Source organism: Squalius cephalus, assembly GCF_949319135.1.
Source record: "Squalius cephalus genome assembly, chromosome: 6".
In the NCBI taxonomy this organism is placed as follows: Eukaryota; Metazoa; Chordata; class Actinopteri; order Cypriniformes; family Leuciscidae; genus Squalius; species Squalius cephalus.
Window position 1 is genome coordinate 4,259,477 of NC_137127.1, and position 21,331 is coordinate 4,280,807.

Below are 21,331 nucleotides of genomic sequence, written 5' to 3' on the forward strand. Positions count from 1 at the left end.
TGCCAAGGTCATGGGTTTGATTCCCAGGGAAAGCAAGAAATGATAAGAATGTAAATGTGTTCCTTGAAATGCAATGTAAATTGCTTTGGATAAAAACGTCTGCCAAATGAATAAATGTAAATTTGGCAGCATGTTTATTAGGCTGCTGTCACTTTAAAACCTGACGCATGGATCCATTATACTGTTACACATGTGTTTTCTTTCTCAACTGTTTACATTCACTTAAAACAGAACTGTGTTTACTGTCAATACTCGCCAAGACCATTTCTTTAAGGCTTCCACTTTCCCGCATACCTGGAACATTTGTTTGACTTTCCTGCGAGGCAAGTTGACGTTCATCTTGTGTAAAAGCTGGTAGATCTCCTCAATGTTCAGAAGACCGTCTCCATTCTTATCCGCCTCCTCAAACGTCTGCTTCATCCACTTACAGCAGGGTTAAGAGAAAAGTTACACTGTGATGCCAACACTGTTTAAACTGGAATAAAATCATCGTAGTTTTGTATGGTTTTGGATGAGGGTTTCCCTTTAAAAGAAACCTAACTAGGAATGTTATTATCTAAACTACTTTTCAGTCTGTGCACACAGGAAAGGATGAGCTCATGCTTTTCTCTTCTCAGAACTGTAACACAATTAGCTCTAATGCACAACTGAGACAATCCCATCACATACACACACGCAAGGCTTATTGTGAGTGCTGGTGTGCATTTGCATTGTTTTTCATGAAATAATGGCCACTATTTTAATGTGTTAGTGCAACTGGTCTGATCTCGTAAAAGTATATAAGTCCTTAGTTATAGTATGCTAAAAATAACGGGCTTTATCTCAATACACTTAGCGGGCGAATGCATGATATGCAAGATATGCATGTGTGAATCATACTGTTTGTGAAATTTGCTAGGATATTTGCAGATGTGTGTGTATGGGGATATTTCTACATGCACATGTGATCAGCAGTGAGAAGCTGTCAGGAAATACATCATCTATACTGTGGAAGAAGAGATGTCTGGTTTTATGAAGTATGACATTTGGCAGTGAGCCTGTGATGGATGTAATTACAGAAAGGAAAGAGGCAGCGCTTCTGTGACTGAAAGGAAAACTGAGGCTACTTGGAACGGTCTGCAGACTTTGAAAGTCATCCAAATATAGCGGTCGATTCAGGGCTAATCAGAGGAACATTAACTTTTAACCTGAGCTGCACAAAGCAGAAGATCTATTTTATATATGTGTCATTTAATGTTAATCTGCGCTCTTTGATCTATTAAGCATGTCTTGTACAGCGTGGGTAAATTTATATGCCTGACTGTGTGTGATAAAAATATCTGCCTGTTTTGTAGGACACGCTAAAAACATTGATTTTCTGATTATTTCCAGTCTTGATATTGGTTCTTGCCATTTCAAGATCAATCACAATTCACAAACAAATGAGTCTTCTGAACTGGTCCTTTGTGTTAAAGCAAAGCATACAGAGCAACCAGTGTAGTCCAATTCATAAACAAATGACTTTTTTCAGGTCTGTTCTTTAAAAGAATCATTCAAAAAGCCATGAGTCACTCAGTTAATGATGAATCAACACACTGAATCAGTCAGAGCGGTTGATGAATCAATTAAGTTACTTAAGAAATGCAAGTTAAAGCTGAGGATTTGTGATCTGCATATCAATCCCCAACCCTACATTCTTAAAGGGGACCTATTATGCAAAATTCACTTTTACATGGTGTTTGAACACAGTGTGTAAACAACCAGATTATAATGGTAAAAAATCCACCCACTTCTTTTTTATAATCCCCATAAATCATAACCAAAAAAACAAAAGATTTCCCCCTACTCTCCCATAAGAAGCCCCGCCCGCTGATCTGCTTCACAAACGAGGGTCAGTTCAACGCTGGATTTGCACAGAAGTTGTTTCTGAAAGATTTTTAGATTAACATGACAGTACATGCTAGTCGATTAGTTGGATCAACTTAACTCCACAACAGCTACATACATTTATCAACTAACCATTCAGAAACGTCCAGTTGGATTCTAAAAATTGTAGTCTCTCCATCAGTGTCCGCCTCCGATTCGAGCATACAAGGCTAAACACAAATACTGACAATTTCTGACATTTTGGCTGCGTGAGATTCTCCAGTTTTGTTGTTGCCGGAGTATCCGAAGCATGAGTTGTAAAGGCTCCACCCACTTCTGGAAAGGGGGCGGGGAGCAGCAGCTCATTTGCATTTTTAAGGGACACCCACAAAAACGGTGTGTTTTTGCTCACACCCAAATAGGGGCAAATTTGACAATTTGGCAAAGTTTTTTTCACAGACACATTTTGGGGACACCAGAGACTTACATTACATTTTGTGAAAAGGGACATAATAGGTGCGAACAAATTACCAAAAATTTGTGGGCAAAAAAAGGTCCATTGTCTTTTGTATATAGTATAGCTTTCTGTAAGCCTGGAAATCCAGACTTAAATCTGAAAGATTAATGGTCTGGCATCGACTAATGAAACTCGGCCAGCTTGAGGGGCGGCACCAAGCATGCATTTGAAAATCTCACTGCACGCAATTGGATAACACTACGACCAATCACAACAAGCCCCATACGCTTAGCTACCAGCGGAGATAACTGGTAGATTAGACTCTTGCCGTATCCGGTCGGCAAAACAGCAAAAACGCCCTTCTTGCAAAGGAACGATTCGAGCGGCGTCTTCTGTTCCTCTTTTAGATAAAAAGCCAAGTCTAACTCGTTCATTGTAGCGGCCAAAGCCGTTTCAAACAACTGGTGTTCATCCATAGCCATCTTGTAATGTTTACTAATGACTTCGACGTCACAGCGCTGTCGTCATCTCGCCTCTGACCCGCCTATATCAGATAACCCGATGTGATTGGTGCAGCTCGGATACAAGGGCATATTTAATGAGCATCATTACTCAACGCCAGAGTAACTCGCTAAGCAAATTCAACTTGTGCTCGCGCGAGAACTCTGGATTTCCAGTCAATGTGGTAAATCTGCGTGACCAACTTAAACCTGGTACAAAATCTGCATAGGGAAATCTTTCGCCCTTCCAGATTGTGTAAATTCACATTAAAATTGAAATTTGCAGAACAGTGGTAAATGGGAACTGTGTTTGCGACCTCCGGCAAGTCTTGCACCATCCTAATTTTGAAGACTCTTTAAAATACTTTAGGCTGCTCGTCTGGTTCCTCAAGGGTTGTGTTTTTAATTCTGAGGGCACTGGAAACTGTCTCTTCATGAACAACAGTAAAACGGGTCACAGTTGAACTGCCATCTAAGTGAAATTACCAGCGGCTATACGCTGTGTGTCTACAGTTATGGCAGATTATAATGACCGCCTCCTGATGACTCACGCCTCTTTAATGAGAATAACAGAGATAAACATAAGGGAGGAGAGGATGAGCAGCTCTGGCTTTTTATCTCCTCTTCCTCTGAGGCCGGTTCTTTAATGTGAGTCTGTGCTTCTGTGAGAACTCCCTGCAGAGGAAGACTTGAGAAAACGGACTGACTCAAACAGCTCTCGCTCACTCTCTCTCTCTCTCTCTCTCTCTCCTTGCATTTCTCTCTCTTTTGTAAATCAGTCTAAATCAATCAGTCAAAATCGATCACAAATCCTTTCTGCCTTCATCTATTCATCTAATAATGTATTCTCATCAATCCATCCATTAAAAGATTAGTTTAGCCAAAAATGAAAATTAAGTTCTGTTATTAAATTCTGAATGTCAATGCTGCTCTTTTACATACAACAAAGGCAGTGGAAAAAAAATCACCATAAATGCCACTCCATTTCAAGTCTTGTAAGCCCATACAACAGCTTTGTATGAAAAACAGTGAAATTTAATACTACTACTACTAATTAAAAATGCATGCATATATTTATATATATATATATATAGTGCTCAAGGTGCTTTACATACACCTGATATGTATATGTCCGTTCAAGTGTTTGGAGTTTAAAAAAAATAGTTTTATTCAGCAAGGATGCATTAAATTGATCAAAAGTGACATTACAGACATTTTGTTACAAATGATTTCTATTTCAAATAAATGCTGTTCTTTTGAACTTCCTATTCATCAAAGAATCCTAAAAATAAAACATAAATATATGAAGCAGCACTGTTTTTTTTCAATATTGATCATAATCATAAATGTTGAGCAGCAAATCATCATATTAGAGTGATTTCTGAAGGATCATGTGACACTGAAGACTGGAGTAATGATGCTGGAAATTCAGCTTTGATCACAGCCTGAATAAATTATATTTTAAAATAGAAAACAGTTATTTTAAAATTGAATAATATTTCAAAATATTACTGTTTTTGATGCATTTGTGATCATATAAATGCATCCTTTGTGAGTAGAAGAGACTTCTTTACATTTTTTGTTAAAAAAAAGAAAAAAGAAATTGTATTAACCTAAAACTTTTGAACGGTAGTGTGTATATATATATATATATATACTATATATATAATTGCAAATATGCAGTTGTTGTATGGAAAAGAGCAGCCTGAACATTTTACAAAACATCTACTTTTGTGGTCCACAGAAGAAAATACATATAGATGAGTAAATTATGACTATTACTGTAATAAATCCATCCATCTATCCATCTATCCATTCATCCATCCATCCATCCATCCATCTATCCATTCATCCATCCATCCATCCATCCATCCATCCATCCATTCACCCATCCATCCATCCATCCATCCATCTTGCAGTAAAGGATATTGATCATGTGTGCGCTGTCTCTTGGCTAGTGAATCTTCATCACTGATGCCGGCCATCAGATATCTGAGTCCGGTCACCCATGTCCTCGCCTCCTCTGAGTTTGAGGTCACCAAGTCCAGAGATTCCATGTGATTTCCGTGGTAAATAGTGAAACAACAGCTCGGATCAAAGCTCCCTTCCGCATGGCGATGGAAGATGTCAGACTGTCGACCTTCCGTGACCTTGTAGAGTGAGTCGATGGTGACTGGGGAGAGAGAAAAGAGAAACCCTGAAACAATGACCCAGTAGCGATGGATGACCAAAACGCAGAGATACATTCATTAGCAAAAGCCTTGCCAGCAGCGATTTAACCCACATTAATCAACTACAATTAAGGATATGCTTGGGTGAACACTTCCATTTAAAAAGAAATTAATAGAAACTGAAATGAACAGAAGCTGTTAATGAAACTTATCTGATTCTGTAACCGAATCAACAATTATTTGGAGAGGTTTGGAGACGTTATCACCCCCACTGCCCCTTTCTTATGTTTGACTCTCTTTTCACTTTTAAAGCATTAGACCATAACACTGTGGAATTAGATTTCAGCTCTATTTCCTCACTGTGCCTTTTACTTTCCGTTGCTTATCCGTCACTCTTTCTTTGAATCCTCATAAGGGAACACAGGCTTTAGTGTTGCAGATTCAGCATGATCATCTCACAGTGTGTGTTTGCTGCTACGACCTCGTCTACTGACTAGCCAATAAAAATGCAACATGAAATGGCGTATTGATCAAAGTTTATTAGATCCATGTCGTACAGTGTGATTTGTAATGATCTTCTAGGATTTCGAAATCGCACAGTCTATAGCAGGCATTGCATGAAACTCTTGACAGCCTCTGTGTGCTTCCTTGCCACTTCAGTCTTATCAAACATCCAGACACAAACCAGCCTCTGAATCTTTCAGCAATGCCTTTTCAAAGAGATATTTCACCCAAGCCTGAAAATTCTGTCTCTTTTACACACCCTCATGTCACTTCGGAGTCGTATGCTGTTATTATTTTTGTGAAACACAAAAAAATAGATGTTTTGAAATAAGTTCACACAGCTCTGGCCATGCAATGGCAGTTTATAGCAACCACAGCTGTCAGGCTCCAAAAGCACAACACATACCACAAACAAAAGCACCAAAAAAGTTTCATAAAGCCACTTGTGTATCTTTACTCCAAGTCGTCTTCTACGATAGCTTTGTGTGAGGAACAGAAACAGAAATTAAACCATTTCATCATAGTTCCAAACCGTATGAATTTTTTCTTCTTTTTGAAGAATATTCATACAACATTCTTCAAAACTGAATTTTCCTTTTTGAGTGAACTCTCCTTTTAAAATGTAACTTCGCCGATTTTCAACCCACTTGGTTACAATGTCGGTATTATATGTGAATGGAGAATGTTTACTCGTTCTCCGTGTTACCTGGACCGAGAAATTCACGTTTATTTGTCAGATAAAGTCTTTTGACAGCTCCAGGGATTTCGTGAAAATGAAATAATTTCAATTATTATTTCAATTATTCAAGGACTTTTCAAGTACCTTTTCATAAATACAGCTTGTTTTCAAGGGTTTTCCAGAACTTAAATTTAAAAAAGACAAATTCAAGTACTTCAAACGCTTTAACTAAGCACCTTGGGTGAACCCTATTACTAACTCTCATGTTGTTCCAAACCTGTATGAGGTTCTTTCTTCTGCAAAACACAAAAGAAGATATTTTAAAGAACCTCTGTAACCAAACCTATACTGCAAGGACAAAAAAACTAAAAAAAGCACAAAAAAAAAGCAAAAAAACACTGAAACATTCCCTAAAATATGTTCTTTTATGCTCCAGAATATTTTGGACCGACATCAGGTTGAGTAAATGATGACAGAATTTCCATTTTCAGCTGAAATATCCCTTTAAAGACCCCCTGTGGTGATAATCCAGCTTTTAATGTTGTTTATACGTCTATGTGGTATTTTTTATATGCTTTAAGACACACCATGTGTAAATTCATAAGTCGACAGCATTGCTGAGTATTTCCTCCTTAAAACTGCAGTGAACCAAAGACAGTCTCAAAAACACGCTTTGAAATCGCTGGTGTTTCTGACGTCACAAACTACCTTGTAACCAATCAGATCAACGTGTGATCGTCAACCAGTGGATCTCTGAGCTGAGTGAGTGAGAGGAGGCGGGGCTCATTTGCATATTCATAGAACCACGTATACTACATGAGGCAAGGGTGTCGAGTTACATTCAAGCTATTTTTAGGCATGACGAAGTTTTTTCAAGGAAAAAACTATTAAAAATGTAATTTCAGAGATCAAAGATGAGTTTTTAAGGGATACAATTATTGACTACAGGGGGACTTTAAATTTCAGTATGGAATAGAATACGATATAGAATAGAAAATAGTCATTTGGATCACATTTTTGATACTTTTATAGTGTTTTGTGTTCATTATAAGGCAAGAGCTGCGTAAAGATTAATTTTTCCTTTTGTGTTTCACTGGGCGTACGGTTTTGGAAAGACACAAGGAGAATATAAATTACCTTTTTATTTTATTTCTGAATGAACAACTCAATCCAATAACACACATCTTTAAAACTTCCTGTTATGATAATAATCTTATCAAACACATGTGGAGTCACATCAAAGCTGTTGATTCCAGCGCTGATCCCTTAACCTGACAATGATCTGGGCACAATCTCTCTCTTTTTTAAATTATGTCTTATCTTATGAGAGCAGTTCACAAACATGACAGCAGCAAAATAGGAAGAGGTGGGGTGAAATAGGGTGAGATGGAGGGGGACAATAGCACTTGAGCTTTTTTTAACTGCACTGTGTAATAATCCACCCATCTGGGCTAGGTCAGATCAGCTCCGCTAAACAAAAGCTTGAAGTGAATATGGAGAGGAGTGAACAGGATTTATTTCCAGCACAGTAACAGAGCGCTCACCCAGGGAAAAAGGAGCGCTTATGCGGGATTCACTTCACCCAAACAAGTGACACAGATTGTGAGAGAGCGGTGTGTTTCTGGAAGCCCCTGGCCTGTGATTCATACACAGCCATTATGTAAGCGAGGAGAGACACTCAACATATCAAAATCTACACGGCTGCTTTGATGGGGAAGCAGAAGGGAGCGAGTAATACACCGAGACTAAAAGAGAGCGAGGGAAAGAGAAAGGGAGAGCGACAAACAAGAAAGAGACATCAAGAAAGTGACAGAAAGAGAAAGAGAGAGATCAGTAAAGCACAGATGTGGGACATTGAAAAGCAGATTGTGTCTGACTCTGATTTGTCACTAGATGTTTCCATCCAAATAGCGATTTTAATGTAAAAAAATTGGAATATCACAGACTGCAAATGAAGCAGAGCTTCCGGAGCCGTTCAGGAGAAGAAAAGAATTAGTTCTGGGGGAAAATGGTGCAAAATAGAAAATTAAAGCGTCCGATTTTTTGAGGCAAAGACACATGACTTTTTTTTTATGTATTCAGTAAATGTGTTTGCATTGTACACACTAAAAATCATTTTGGATTTTAGTAAACTAAACGTAATTCATTGTTTATTCAATTGATTTGTCCAATGTATGTGAATTCACAAAATTAAAAAGCTCCCTGTACTTTTGGGAGTTGGTAAAAGCAAAGACTTTATATAGATATACAACGCCGCTGCACTCATATTACTGTGAATGGGAAAAAGTGCAATGCAGAATATGGTGGAATAAGTCCCGCCTTTAAAATAAAAGAGCCAATCACCAATTAGTAAAGTCATTGTGTCACTGCAGCGGCCTAGAAGCTCCAGTCAGTGTTCAGAGGACCTGTTTACACCTGATATTAAGAAGTGTTTTCATCAATCCGATCACATGTGGACGACGCTAAGTACAGGTGTGAATGGGGTCCACTTCAACCACTTCCAGAGGTAGTCAAAAACACTTTCGTACTGTAAACACTCATGTGGTTGAATGTGCTCAAACAGCCACAAAAGACGTCTACTGACTTAATGTGTAAACAATTTGGGAAGCGCTCTAGCCAGACGGGATATAACTTTCTCGGCTGGAGACCCAAGTCTGGTTTGAAGATGAAAAACGTACCAAGCACAATGTTCTCTCACCATTTCTGATATCTAACACACACTCACAGCGTTCGGCTGGTCTGTCAGAGACAGACATTTTACCCGCCCATAGACGCTCGCCTCGAAGTGTTGGGGAATTTCATGTCTCATGCAAAAGTCTATGAGCTGTAATGCCAAGCAGAAAACTAGGTCACAGGGTTTGTAAAGATGGTAAAGTACCCAAAAGCTCTGTACATATATCTTGCGGGAAGGTGGACATGGTGAAAGGCACGAGAAGGTGCTGAAAAAAATGTAATATGAGAAGTTTTCAAAAAAGTACAGGTGAAACTCGAAAAATTAGAATATTGTGCAAAAGTTCATGTATTTCAGTAATTCAACTTAAAAGGTGAAACTAATATATTATATAGACTCTTTACATGCAAAGTGAGATATTTCAAGCGTTTATTTGATGATTATGGCTTACAGCTTATGAAAACCCCAAATTCAAAATCTCAGAAATTTTTAACATTTTCATAAGCTGTAAGCCATAATCATCAAAATTATAACAAATAAAGGCTTGAAATATCTCACTTTGCATATAATGAGTCTATATAATATATTAGTTTCACCTTTTAAGTTGAATTACTGAAATACATGAACAAATTTTTCGAGTTTCACTAATATGAGATGTTATTTTAAAAAAGCATATGGTCAGAGATTCTCCACCAATAGAAAGAAGGCCTCGGGGAAGATGTTTCTAATGGTGGCGATATCTCGAGGAGGAGCAAAAAGAAAAAGATAACTGTACGGATGCTCATTGGGTACCGAGCGATAAGAAAAAGGTATAAGACCTGAAGGCTGACCATTGTAAGTCAGATGAACAGTTGGCATCTCACTTTGTTGAATTGTTCAATAAAGTTAATTCGTCTGAGACCTGGAACTCCGACTCTGAAAGATTTCTTTGAGACCTGAACCAGAGACTTTAAATCTGCCACAGCAGAAGAAATCAGGACAGAAGTGCCTGAAAGTGGATCTTTTACATATATTAAAGAAAATCTTTCAACATCTGGGTGTGTGTTTGACTTACTCTTGGCTTTCTCACTCTTGCGAGACGGTCTCCAGCGGATGCAGGAACGGTGTTCGTCCAGATAGAAGAGCCGGACCAGACCTTTGGAGCCGTTCTTCAGCTTCACCATCTGAGTCCCCGACTGCATCACACTCATGCATCGCTCAACTGCGAGAACAAAACAAACACACACATGCACATTGAGTGGGTGGATGGGCACTTGAACAGCGAGGAGAAAATGCACAACGATATAAAAATGGATTCTGTCTCTAAATATAAGGAACTCCAACAGATGGAGGTTATAAATTGTTTGATAACAGCACTATGGATATTTTTTTAAAGTGTGACGATGGGCTTCACTTTAATTATGACGCATGTAGAGCAGTTATTGTGCACATTGAGTGGTGGGATATGACGAAATGGGATAACTGGCAACTGGCTCCGATCAGGATTTTTGGGAGCAGTATCGACCAGGGGTGCGTTTCCCAAAACCATCGTTAGCCAACTATGTTCGCAAGTTCTGTCGTTATCAGCAGTTCAACGAGTTGGTGTTTCCTGAAACCATCATTCTAACGAACATTCCCAAACAGCATCGCAGAGTTGTGTGTTTGGAACGACAGCTCTCGGCCTGTGGTGAGTTGCAGTAGTTTACGTGACATGTGGACTCAATAAATCCTTATCTTGAGCCAAATAAACAAGCTGACATTCAGTACAATCTGTGTCTTTTATTTAGAATACATAAAAATATAATTTACGTCTTTAGTTTGTCAAGAGATTTAAAGTGTCGTTTTTTGAAGAGTGCGCATGTGTGAACGTGCTCTACTAAGAACGAGCCTAAGACTGAATCTGGAAATAAAGCAAAATAACAGAGAAAAATGAGAAATAGTCCTCAGATGTCATGTCTGTAATTTATAGCAAAACATCTAGCATTAATTCAAACTCAAGATTCATTAAAAGTAGTTATGACTCCAACACGTGCGTAACGTCATAAACCAACGTGTTTGAACGACCACTTTGCGACAATACAGTTTCGGGAAACACTCGTGACTAGCTATTTTATTTCTTCAATGATGCATTGTACTATGATAGTGAAGCAGCGAGTTACGTCGTTGTACGGAAAAAACACCCCAGTATCGGCAATAACCGAAATAAATACTGTAATACCACATGATAAAAATAAGGTCCATGAATGTTATAGCAATTCTTAACAACAATGTATGATATACTGTTACACATGCAATTTATTTCCCAACTGTTTATGTTCACTTAAGACATAACCGACTGTGTTTAAATGAATACTCTTCAAGCCGGGTATTTTGACAATATTTCTGTGTGTATTTGACCTTTTAGCTGTGGACCCGAAGCCCAAAGTTCACCTTGTTTGTCCGCGTTCCACTCCGTCTCAGAGCGACACACAACAGCATCTCTTTCATGGCTAAATACAGTTTTAATAACTCTTTTTATATTGAGCACGTCGTGCAGTTTAGCAACTTTAGTTTAGCAACTTTCGATTAAGTTTACTCTCATTTTTAGGGAGGAAAGAAAGTGCACCGCTGTGAAGGAAATAAATGCAATAAAATATCACAGCACCCGTTTCGGTAACACTTTATAATAACTTTAGTTAATCATTATTAATCATTAGTTAAGCATTAGTAAACAGTTAATTCATCATTTATAAAGCATTGATAGACATTAATAAGCAGTTTATAAATACAGTTATAAATGCTTTGTTCTTGTTCTTTATTTCCACATTATAGATATGCTTATAAATCAAGAATAAAGCATTTATAGCTGTTTTTATAAACTGCTTATTAATGTCTATTAATGCTTTATAAATGATGAATTAACTGTTTATTAATGCTTAACTAATGATTAATAGCGTGCAGTTATTATAAAGTGTTACCCTAGTTTCTTGCTGTTGTTGCAATGACGTTGCAAATGAATTGTCTTTTTCTGAAACCTGGTAGAACAGACGTAGTGAATGTAGTGATGCAATTTTAGCTGAGCATAGAAAATTTGTCTTATGAGTTTTGAGTCATCGGATCGGCCTTTATAGAAACCACTGATCAAACTATATAGCAATTATCGACCGATAACGATCGGCGCCCAATCGAACGGAGCACCCTTAAACTGAAAAGGTAAAAGAAAGTTCAGGAAGCTTGCAACAAACAAAAGCCAACATGATGCAACACAGCAGATGTTCCCTGCAACCCAGCTCATCTTCTTGACCGAGAGAGATGGAAACTCCCAGTACAGGCCCACTGGGACCAATCGGCTTCACATCGCCTGGCAGATCTGACGGTCTCTAAATAAAACTTCTGGCTGGCTCTCTGCAAAACAGAGCAAAGACAAGCTGGAGAGGAGAACACGTGCACATGTGCATGTAGCGGAGCTGCTTTTCCTTCAAAATCACTTCGCACCATGACACGCGTGTGCTTCGGCTCATCTCCTCCATCAGAGCGCTGAGGGGAAGGACACACAAAGCCTGAAAACTCTCTCTCCAAACCTGCTGAAACACACAGTCCTCTCAAGCACTCGACTTTATACTGTCAGTGCGATTTCAGGTCGCCAAGGAGAATCCCATGTGAAATCGAGCAGATGAAACTGAAGCACGTGTGTGTTCTCTGTCCGACACGCTGGAAGCGGGACGGCCTGAGGGGCTGGTGGGAGGAACGAGCTCCCGGATGATATAAAGCGATTTTGTAAAGTGATTTACTGTATACAGGAGACAAACACATTTAATACTCTGTTTCCTAACAAAGCACAACTTAATTGTATGTTTCTTACTAAAAATAAAACATTACATAAAGCAATAAAATATTGGCCAATCGGAAAAGTTGAAAGTTGATGTATATAATATGCATGTATGCATGTGATTTTAGACCGATGGGAATTCACTGTGGATAAAGCCATGCACCTAGTAGCAAGGCGTGACCGATTATAGTCCCATGTACATTTACTAAGAAATGCGAATTGCAATTTCACATAAAATTCTTTCATCATTTATTCACTCTGTTGTTGTGTGATTTTTTTTCTTTTGAAACAAAAAGTGAAACTAGAAATAGATTATTAAATGAATATAAAATATTGAAAATAAATAGAAATGTTTAAAAAATGTACAAAGACACATCAAAAATTTAGCCTGGCTAACGTCAGACCTCTTCTCATTGAGACGTGGTCTGGGAACCACATGTTCATTTTCTCGTATTTGAGGAGTGGTTTACGAATGCCCAGAGCCGTTTATTGGGCGCTACGAATGTCTATCAAATGCGCCTGTACGTAGCTCATAGCCAATCGTTTCAATTATACCAGATGACGCATGTAGAGCGACAGAAATTCGACGACGAAGAAGACGATGGGTCAGAGATTTATGTGTACATGATGCCGTTCAGCGACTATTGCCGTTTGTGCTGCATCGAAAAGGTAACTTCGCGTCTGCTGCCATGTTGGATCCCTCGATATAAACAAACTGCTTCGGTGTGTCGCACGTGTTCGCTGCTCCCTCCCCGTTCTGTGATTGGTTCCCTTTTAGAGGGAAAAATCTGGTCCATGGTGTCCAGGCCCTATGGTCCAGGCTGCCTAGAAGCGTGAATAAAATCGCGCAAGGCAGCATGGGGAAACCCAGGCTATCAAAAATTACTAAAACTTAAAAGAAAAAGAAAAAAACGAATGCTGAAAATATATGAAAATAATTTAAACTATTAATAAATGGTATAATATAAAATAATAATACCAAAATAACACTGCATGTGCCATATTTTACATCTTCATCATAAGCCATTATGATAACTTTTTTATGACGAATAGATTGTAATATTACGGAGCCACTAAATTGACATGGGGAAGGAAAAATATATGAAATGGCAGGAAAAACGTATGTCAATGCTTTTGCGTTCGCTCATAAAATGTTTGCGTTACCTGAGAAACTTTGCGTTCAAGAAACTTTATGTTCGCTCGTAAAATGTTTGCGTTCCCTGAGAAAGTTCATTCCCTGAGTTCATTTTTTTTGGGGGGGGGGGGGGGGTATTTTTTATTTGTCCATTAAGGGGCTCCGTAGTATATAAATCATTAATCACTGATGAGATTAATTTACATGTGTGGATAAAACCTGGTGTGAAATGTTTTCACACAGAATACTTGAATATACACAAACGTGAGAACAATTTGGAGCTTTTTTTGTCCAATTTGAGTTTAGATATGTAGTATGTTTAGATGTCACTATATGCCTTCATGGAAAAAAGAAGTTTAGATCAACATGAGGGTGAGTAAATGAGGTTTGTGTATTGTTACACAATATCTTAAGTATGAAAAATACCTTCTGAACATCAGAGATCATCTTATCACCTTATATTTGCCTCATATCACAGTTCTTACTATATATTTCTTGTCGAACACATGCTTGAAGACCGCAGTACTGAAGGATATAGATCAGTTGGAGCAGGGTTTAACATAATCGACAGGACAATTGAGAAGGATTTAAAAACTAATCTCACTCTCAGAGAGGCGTCAACATGATGTAGATGCACACACTCATAAACAGTCAAAACACACTTCTCTGCTAGATTAGAAGGGCATAATGGATGCAGGCTCAGACATTGTGCGCCAATTCACGGCCTGTGATGATGAAGTGGAATTAACATGTCTGAAATTTAATTAAAAGATACAGTGCATTAGAGAGAGATAAGGAAAAGTCCCCCATATGCTCCAATTCACACAGGATGAACAGTAGGTCGCTGAGCTAAGATGCTTATGAAGAACCCATGTTAGATATGGGTCTCTGGGTAAAAACAATGAATATGACCCAGATTATAAAAGCCAGATATTGAAAGATCGTGTTTTACATTGATCTACAAATCCAGAATTATCCCTCTCTAGCGTCTATCCCTTCCACTGACTCATCTATTCATCTAAAATGAGAGCAAGAGTACGGCACCATCCTCTTCCTGTCCCGACCAAACCAGGCCCACTTTCACTATCAGCACTTCACAGATTGGGACGCAATCCACAATCCAATTAGATTTGACATGACCATGAAAGACAATGCTTTCTATTCCTCATTTGAAACACCCACTAACCCTATTTCTTTTTCCTCTCTCACCCTCTCCAAACACTGACTAGCGCTTGCCTTTGCACACAAAACATATGAAACCGGCTCATCAGCGCATTCCTCAATCCGCAGCGGCAAGCAGAGCACATCAGAAATCAGAGGCCTGTGTGTGTGTGTGTGTTCATCTCAGCCTCATTGGTCTGTCACTGCTCGTCAATGTCAGAATATTTGAAATGACCAATCAAATCAAAGTAGGCGGACTTTATGTTCACAGAATTTTAGCAGCATGACTCGACGCTTCAGTTTACGGTCAAGTGCGAGATAAAATGTAGTACATTTTTTTACTAACAGCGTAAAAAAAAAAAATCCCATGTTTCGGTCGGGATTAGTGTCAAATAAAGGTGCTAGCGACCTAGAAGCCCACATAAGGAAAGTAAAGGCTACAAGAGAACATCAGGAGGATTGAAATTGTTTTTTACTGAAATAGTGTAGTAGATTCTTTATTTTTTTTATTTTAACCTATGGCCATGAAAAGAAAGTGTGAGGTAAAAGGTGTTATAGAAGCTAAATTATTATAATTGTTTTATTATTCTATTGTTGCGGGCCAAACGTTGAATGGAAAAGATGTATTACTTTATGTATTAAAGTACAATAACTGCATTCACCCCCCAACCACGCCCCCCCATCAACCACGCCCCCCCCAACCATGACCCCACCCATCAACCACGCCCCCAAACCACACCCACCCATAAACCACACACCCCAAACCACGCCCCCACCCATCAACCACGTCCCCACCCATCAACCATGCCACTGTCGTCTTTTCTGAAAACTAAAATATGGTCACCCTAGATATATGTTTATATTGCCCAAAACACCACTAATTATCACTGTTGCGGAAAGTTACTTTTAAAAGTAATGCACTTTGTTACTCCCTAAAAAAGTAACTAATTGCTTTACGTAGTTACTTATTATGACGTTACTTTTGCACGCCCCGCACTTCGAGAACCACTGCACTAAAGTAAATATTGCTCATTAGCTCATTGCTCAGGTCAGCCGCAAAAACATTGGTTAATAAAGTAAGATTAAATACATAAAGTATTTTTGTGTAATACTTTATATACATATTTACTTATTGCAAGTTCAATACTCTGGGTTTGCATTTCACTTTCTAAAGTCCATTTGTAGTCAATAGTTGTATCCCTTAAAACTCATCTTTGATCACCAAAATGACAAATTTAAATGTTTATTCCTTGAAAAAAATTTCTTCATGCCTTAAAATAGCTTGAATGTAACTCTACACCCTTGCCTCATTTAGTATACGCGGTTCTATGAATATGCAAATGAGCCCCGCCTCCACTCACTCACTCAGCTCAGAGATCCACTGGTTGACGATCACACGTTGATCTGATTGGTTACAAGGTAGTTTGTGACATCAGAAACACCAGCGATTTCAAAGCGTGTGTTTGAGACTGTCTTTGGTTCACTGCAGTTTTAAGGAGGAAATACTCAGCAATGCTGTCGACTTATGAATTTACACATGGTTTGTCTTAAAGCATATTAAAAACACCACACAGACATATAAACAACATTAAAAGCTGGATTATCACCACAGGGGACTTTAATCATTTTGAGGAATACTAAATCTGTATTTTTGTGTAAGTGAGATGAGTAACTGCATGCTCATATTTAGTCTAGATCTACAAAGCTGAATTTTCAGCATCATTACTCCAGTCTTCAGAGTCACATGATCAAAAACCAAACCTTTTATTCCACTGTCTCTCAACCATAAGTCATATATCTTACATGTTAATGTAAAAAAACAAGGGGCAGAGATAAAAAACAAGGAAAGAGAGATTCTTAAGTGCACACTCTCTTCAAACAAGCCCGTCTTATAATGAAAGATTCAGGTCACTCTCCAAAGCATATTAAGATACTGTGACAGAATAGCACACTCTCTGGTCTTATTAAGTGCTTGGTTAAGTCTGGCTTCCAATGTTCTTCTTCTTCTTCGTTCCTCTTTTAATTTAGGTAATTTTAATCTTTTGCCTTTGTGGCGTCAGATTGCAAATATTCTTTTTTCCACCAAGTTTCTGAACTAGAAAAGTAATAACAGAGCAACTGAAAAAGTGTCAAATAGCATCCAATAAAAGCAGAATATATATTCACAGACGTAATAATACTGCAGTTTCAATCCGGTCCGCACACACATAAAACTTTCCCAATACTTTTCTCTCTCAGTCTCTTGCTCTTTATGAAGTTTCAGTGATCGCAAAGTCCCTGTCAGTGAGCGTTACTGAGGAAGAAAACTATTGATTTTCATTCTCATGAAAGCAGTGGCTCCACCTTTTCCTCTGCAACACACGGTCTGTTCTGAAATAAACCCTCTCTCAGGTTCTCGCTCTCCCTCGAGGTCATTCTGTATGTCTTCGCCTCCAGCTGGGTTTGAAAATACGTTTGTAGCACATGTTGCAATGCAGACGTGAGCAGCAACAAGCTACAGCATAATCTCTAGGGGAATGGAGCTTTGTTTCAAAACTAGGGTCCTATTTTAACGATCTAAGCTCATAGTCTAAAGCGCACGGCGCAAGTTCACTTAGTGCGTGTCCGAATCCACTTTTGCTAGTTTAACGACAGGAAAAATGGTCGGCGCTCCCGGCGCATGCTTTAAAAGCGTTGTCCCTATTCTCTTAATGAGTAATGGGTGTGTTTTGGGTGTTACGTGAAATGAACTAATCAGGGTCTCATCTCCCATTCCCTTTAAAAGCCAGTTGCACTCGTGCCATGGCGGATTCGCTATTTACATGGCGGAATTTGTATTTGTAACAAAAAAATAGTATTATGGTAGTAGTCTATTTCAGTTGCCTCAAAATAGCACCGCGCCAACAATGCGCCAGAACACACCTCGTTTTTCAGACCAGCATACCCATGGGCGCACAAATGGGCGCAAATGCATTTGCTATTTAAACAACGTGGCGCAGGACGTGAAAATGATAACTGCGTCAGGCTGAAACTAGCAAAAAACACTTGCATTGCGCCGAGTGTATGATAGGGCCCTTAGTGAGCTCAGAGTTGTCTATCTAGGCAGGATGGTAAAGAGATAGTTCACTCAAAAATCATTTAATTTGGGTTTTTGGTCGCTAGTGAGCGTTCCTGCTACTGTTTGCCCAGTAATGCTTATGCATGACATTCACGGATGTTATTCCACCAGGATTCGGATGGCAGCGTTCATACTTATTCAAATGAACCGCACTAATAGAGCAATCGCACCCGGGTTCGTTTTAATCCAACCAAACATGCAAAGCATGAACACACACAAAGAGAATAAAATCGCATCTCATTTGTTGGGTGGACAGCATTTCAAATCAGCCACTCATAAGATCCATCACGATTAAGGACGCTGTCTTAAGGCTAATTCACACTACAACGACAGACGGAAACCAATGCAGACAATCATCAGATGAGGCTACAGCACTTCTCAAACATTCCTCGACCTGATAAACGCGATCGAGAACAAAAGCAGACCAACGGCAACAGATGCCAACAGGGGTAACGCACTGATCTGACGTTTGTCTGGCATCTGTGTGAATTAGCATTTTGAAGGCAGCCCCCTATATAGGCAGTACACAGCAAAGTCAGCTCACTACCTAGAGATTTCTTCTGAAAAGATAAGCTTTTTGTACTCTGTAGCAAATTTTTATGCAGCATATAAACAAAGAATTTATCTTTCTTTGCTTTTTTGTTTAGCTTCCAACTCCTGGTGAGTGTTTTTGTAAAATGTTGACACTATGGATCAGAAGATCTCCAGGCTTGCTGTTCCCTTGTGCAAGCAAAGCTGTACTTTGGATAAATAGTTGGTGGCTTTCTACGACAACCCACACTTTAAATAACCCTCACACATTTGTATCTCAAAGACCAACTCAAGCACAAAATAAAAAGACTGTGTGCTGCTTATGTTTCCATATAGACCTGTTTTGAAGGAACTGGATTACTGTGTGCTCTTGGACTCAAGGGACCCAAACAAGTGTGATAAGAATTTTAAAAAACATGGAAGCAACAGTACATCAACTTCCACAAGGACACTCAACATCCGTGAGGACACATGCTCTCCAATTGACTCAGTATGCCAAATCATGCAACTTAATTGGGATTTGCGAAGAGCCAAACTGGAGGGTGTGAAGGAATGGCCAGGAGGGTCAAAGGTCACAGACAAGCACATGCTGCCGCTCTTGACGCTACAACTGAGGGTCATCAATTAGATCTCTAAATTAAGAAATCCATTTTAATGAGTGGTCAGGACTAATGAACAGTTAATAAGGGTCTCTTCTCCCTCGCTCTAAGTCTCGTCCTCCTATTATCGTTGTTCTCACGAGTCTCTCCAGCTCATTTGAAACAAATTAGTCTCGTGTTGAGTAAACCTTCACGGACGATTACTGCGTTGTGCACAGTGGGGACTCGGCTCAGATCTCGAGGGAGCGGAGCGAGGGAACGAAACGTGTTCATTAGGCTGCAGAGAGAGGTGCGAACACTTGAGAGAAGGATTGACAAGACGAGAGCCCCTCGCTTCAGGACGCCAGCCTGATAATAATGAGTTAAAGAGACAATTCATATGCACTCTGGGGCAGAATATGTGTGAAATAAATGAATGAATTTATTGAAAAGAAAAAAGAAATAGTAGAAAATAGTAGAAATAGTAAATGCGATGTATTTATTCCCATATATAAATTAAAATATACTGCATTTTTTTCTTTTGCATAAATTCATGAATTTCACATTGACATTTATGTCTTGTTTATTAGTTCATAGTTTCTTAGTAGGGCTGCACAATATATCAAAACTATTGAAATATCGCAAATGTATATATCGCGATATGCATATCACAACGGCTTGCAATAACTGGGGTCATGCACAAAAGACGAAGAGAAAATCACTCACTACTCTTGGCTGAATAACTTTTGTGGTTTTAATAAGAATCAGTATATATTTAATTCATACAGTGAAAACTATAAGCAGAGTTTTCATTTTTACATTTTATTATTCAGTTTCTGTTGTTAAATAATCCTAATGTAAGACAACCTGAACCCCTAAACCCCTTGGTTTACACTGATGTTAAAATAACACTTCTTACGCTACAGTAAAACACTGATGTTCACTTTCAGAAGTTGTAGGGATGTTTTATTGTCACAAAAAGAAACATGTATGTAGGTTATATCATTTTAAATATATTTTTAAGATAATTTAAGTTTATTTTACACACTTTAAGCATTATCGTATCGCATATCGAATATGGCATTATATAATGAGTTATCACATATCGCATTTTTCTTCAATATCGTGCAGCCCTATTTCTTAGGCAGCATCTCCAGTTTGTTGACTATATCAAATTTTTTTGACGAAAGTGACCCATACCCCTGTCTCCGACAGCGAGTGACACAAACCCGCCTCTCCTCACTCACTCGTTTCATTTGCTCCGCATGATTCACGCAGCTACACGATATACTGATTCACAACCAGCCAGCCATGGAGCTGACTGAGATGCGCCCTATGTTAGATGTGTAGTGCGCTATCGCTCTCTGGGTGCGTCTCAATCAACTCACTAACTCCCTAGGTCGGGGATCAGTGTATTGCATACACGAATATACCCTGTTTAAGGGTATAGGTTGCAATCTGGACACAGCCTATCTCACACTGCAAAAAATGCTTTTCTTACTTAGTGTTTGTGTCTTGTTTCCAGTCCAAATATAAAAAAAAATCTTAAATCAAGATGCATTTACTAAAGTAGTAAGTGCCATAAAGATATTATGTCTTGTTTTCTGGGGAAATAAATCAAAATTAAGTGAGTTTTTGCTTAAAACAAGCAAAATTATCTGTCCATGGGGTAAGAAAAATAATCTTGTTTCTGTTTGAATTGTTTGCTTGTTTTAATTTTGATTAATTCCCCCAGAAAACAAGACATAATTTCTTATCTAATTTTACTTATCTAGTAAATGCATCTTGATTTAAGAATTTTTAGATATTTGGACTGGAAACCATACTAAGAAAAGCTTTTTTGCAGTGCCCCATTTCTTGATGCAGTCCACCTGATTGTTTAATAAAAGCTGTTGGCTGAGAATGCACTTATATTCCTATATTTGTCAATGGGCCAGATGGATTTAGGAAGGAATGCAGCTTAAGAGAACACCACAAAGCAACCAGAGAGGAAAACAGAAGCTGAATACAGAGGCCAGCTGTGTGAAACGGAGAAGCAGATCCAATACTACAATAGCGTTACTGCTTTTACCTGCTTTTGACCCAGGAAAGTTAAAAGTGACAAGAGGGAGAAGAGATAGAAAGTGTAAATAAATCAGGGGGAGAGTGTCTTTATAGATATTGGAGACATGGGAGAGCTAAATGTGCTCACCGACGGCTGGAGACGAGAGAGCAG

General features: G+C 38.7%; 1 protein-coding gene across 3 annotated transcripts in view; it reads right to left on the bottom strand.

Moving 5' to 3' along the window:
* plch1 (phospholipase C, eta 1) overlaps positions 1 to 21,331 on the bottom strand; it is a gene marked incomplete at its 5' end in the record, with an annotated part of 69,545 nt that overhangs the window by 33,825 nt on the left and 14,389 nt on the right. For 2 of the 3 annotated variants that reach the window (XM_079873888.1, XM_079873889.1), the window contains 3 exons: positions 295 to 423; positions 4,731 to 4,975; positions 9,882 to 10,028. In XM_079873888.1, coding sequence (XP_079730014.1) covers positions 295 to 423; positions 4,731 to 4,975; positions 9,882 to 10,028 — 521 coding nt within the window. Of the gene's footprint in view, positions 1 to 294; positions 424 to 4,730; positions 4,976 to 9,881; positions 10,029 to 21,331 lie in introns of those variants that run through there. The other variant, XM_079873887.1, reaches the window with a different exon arrangement.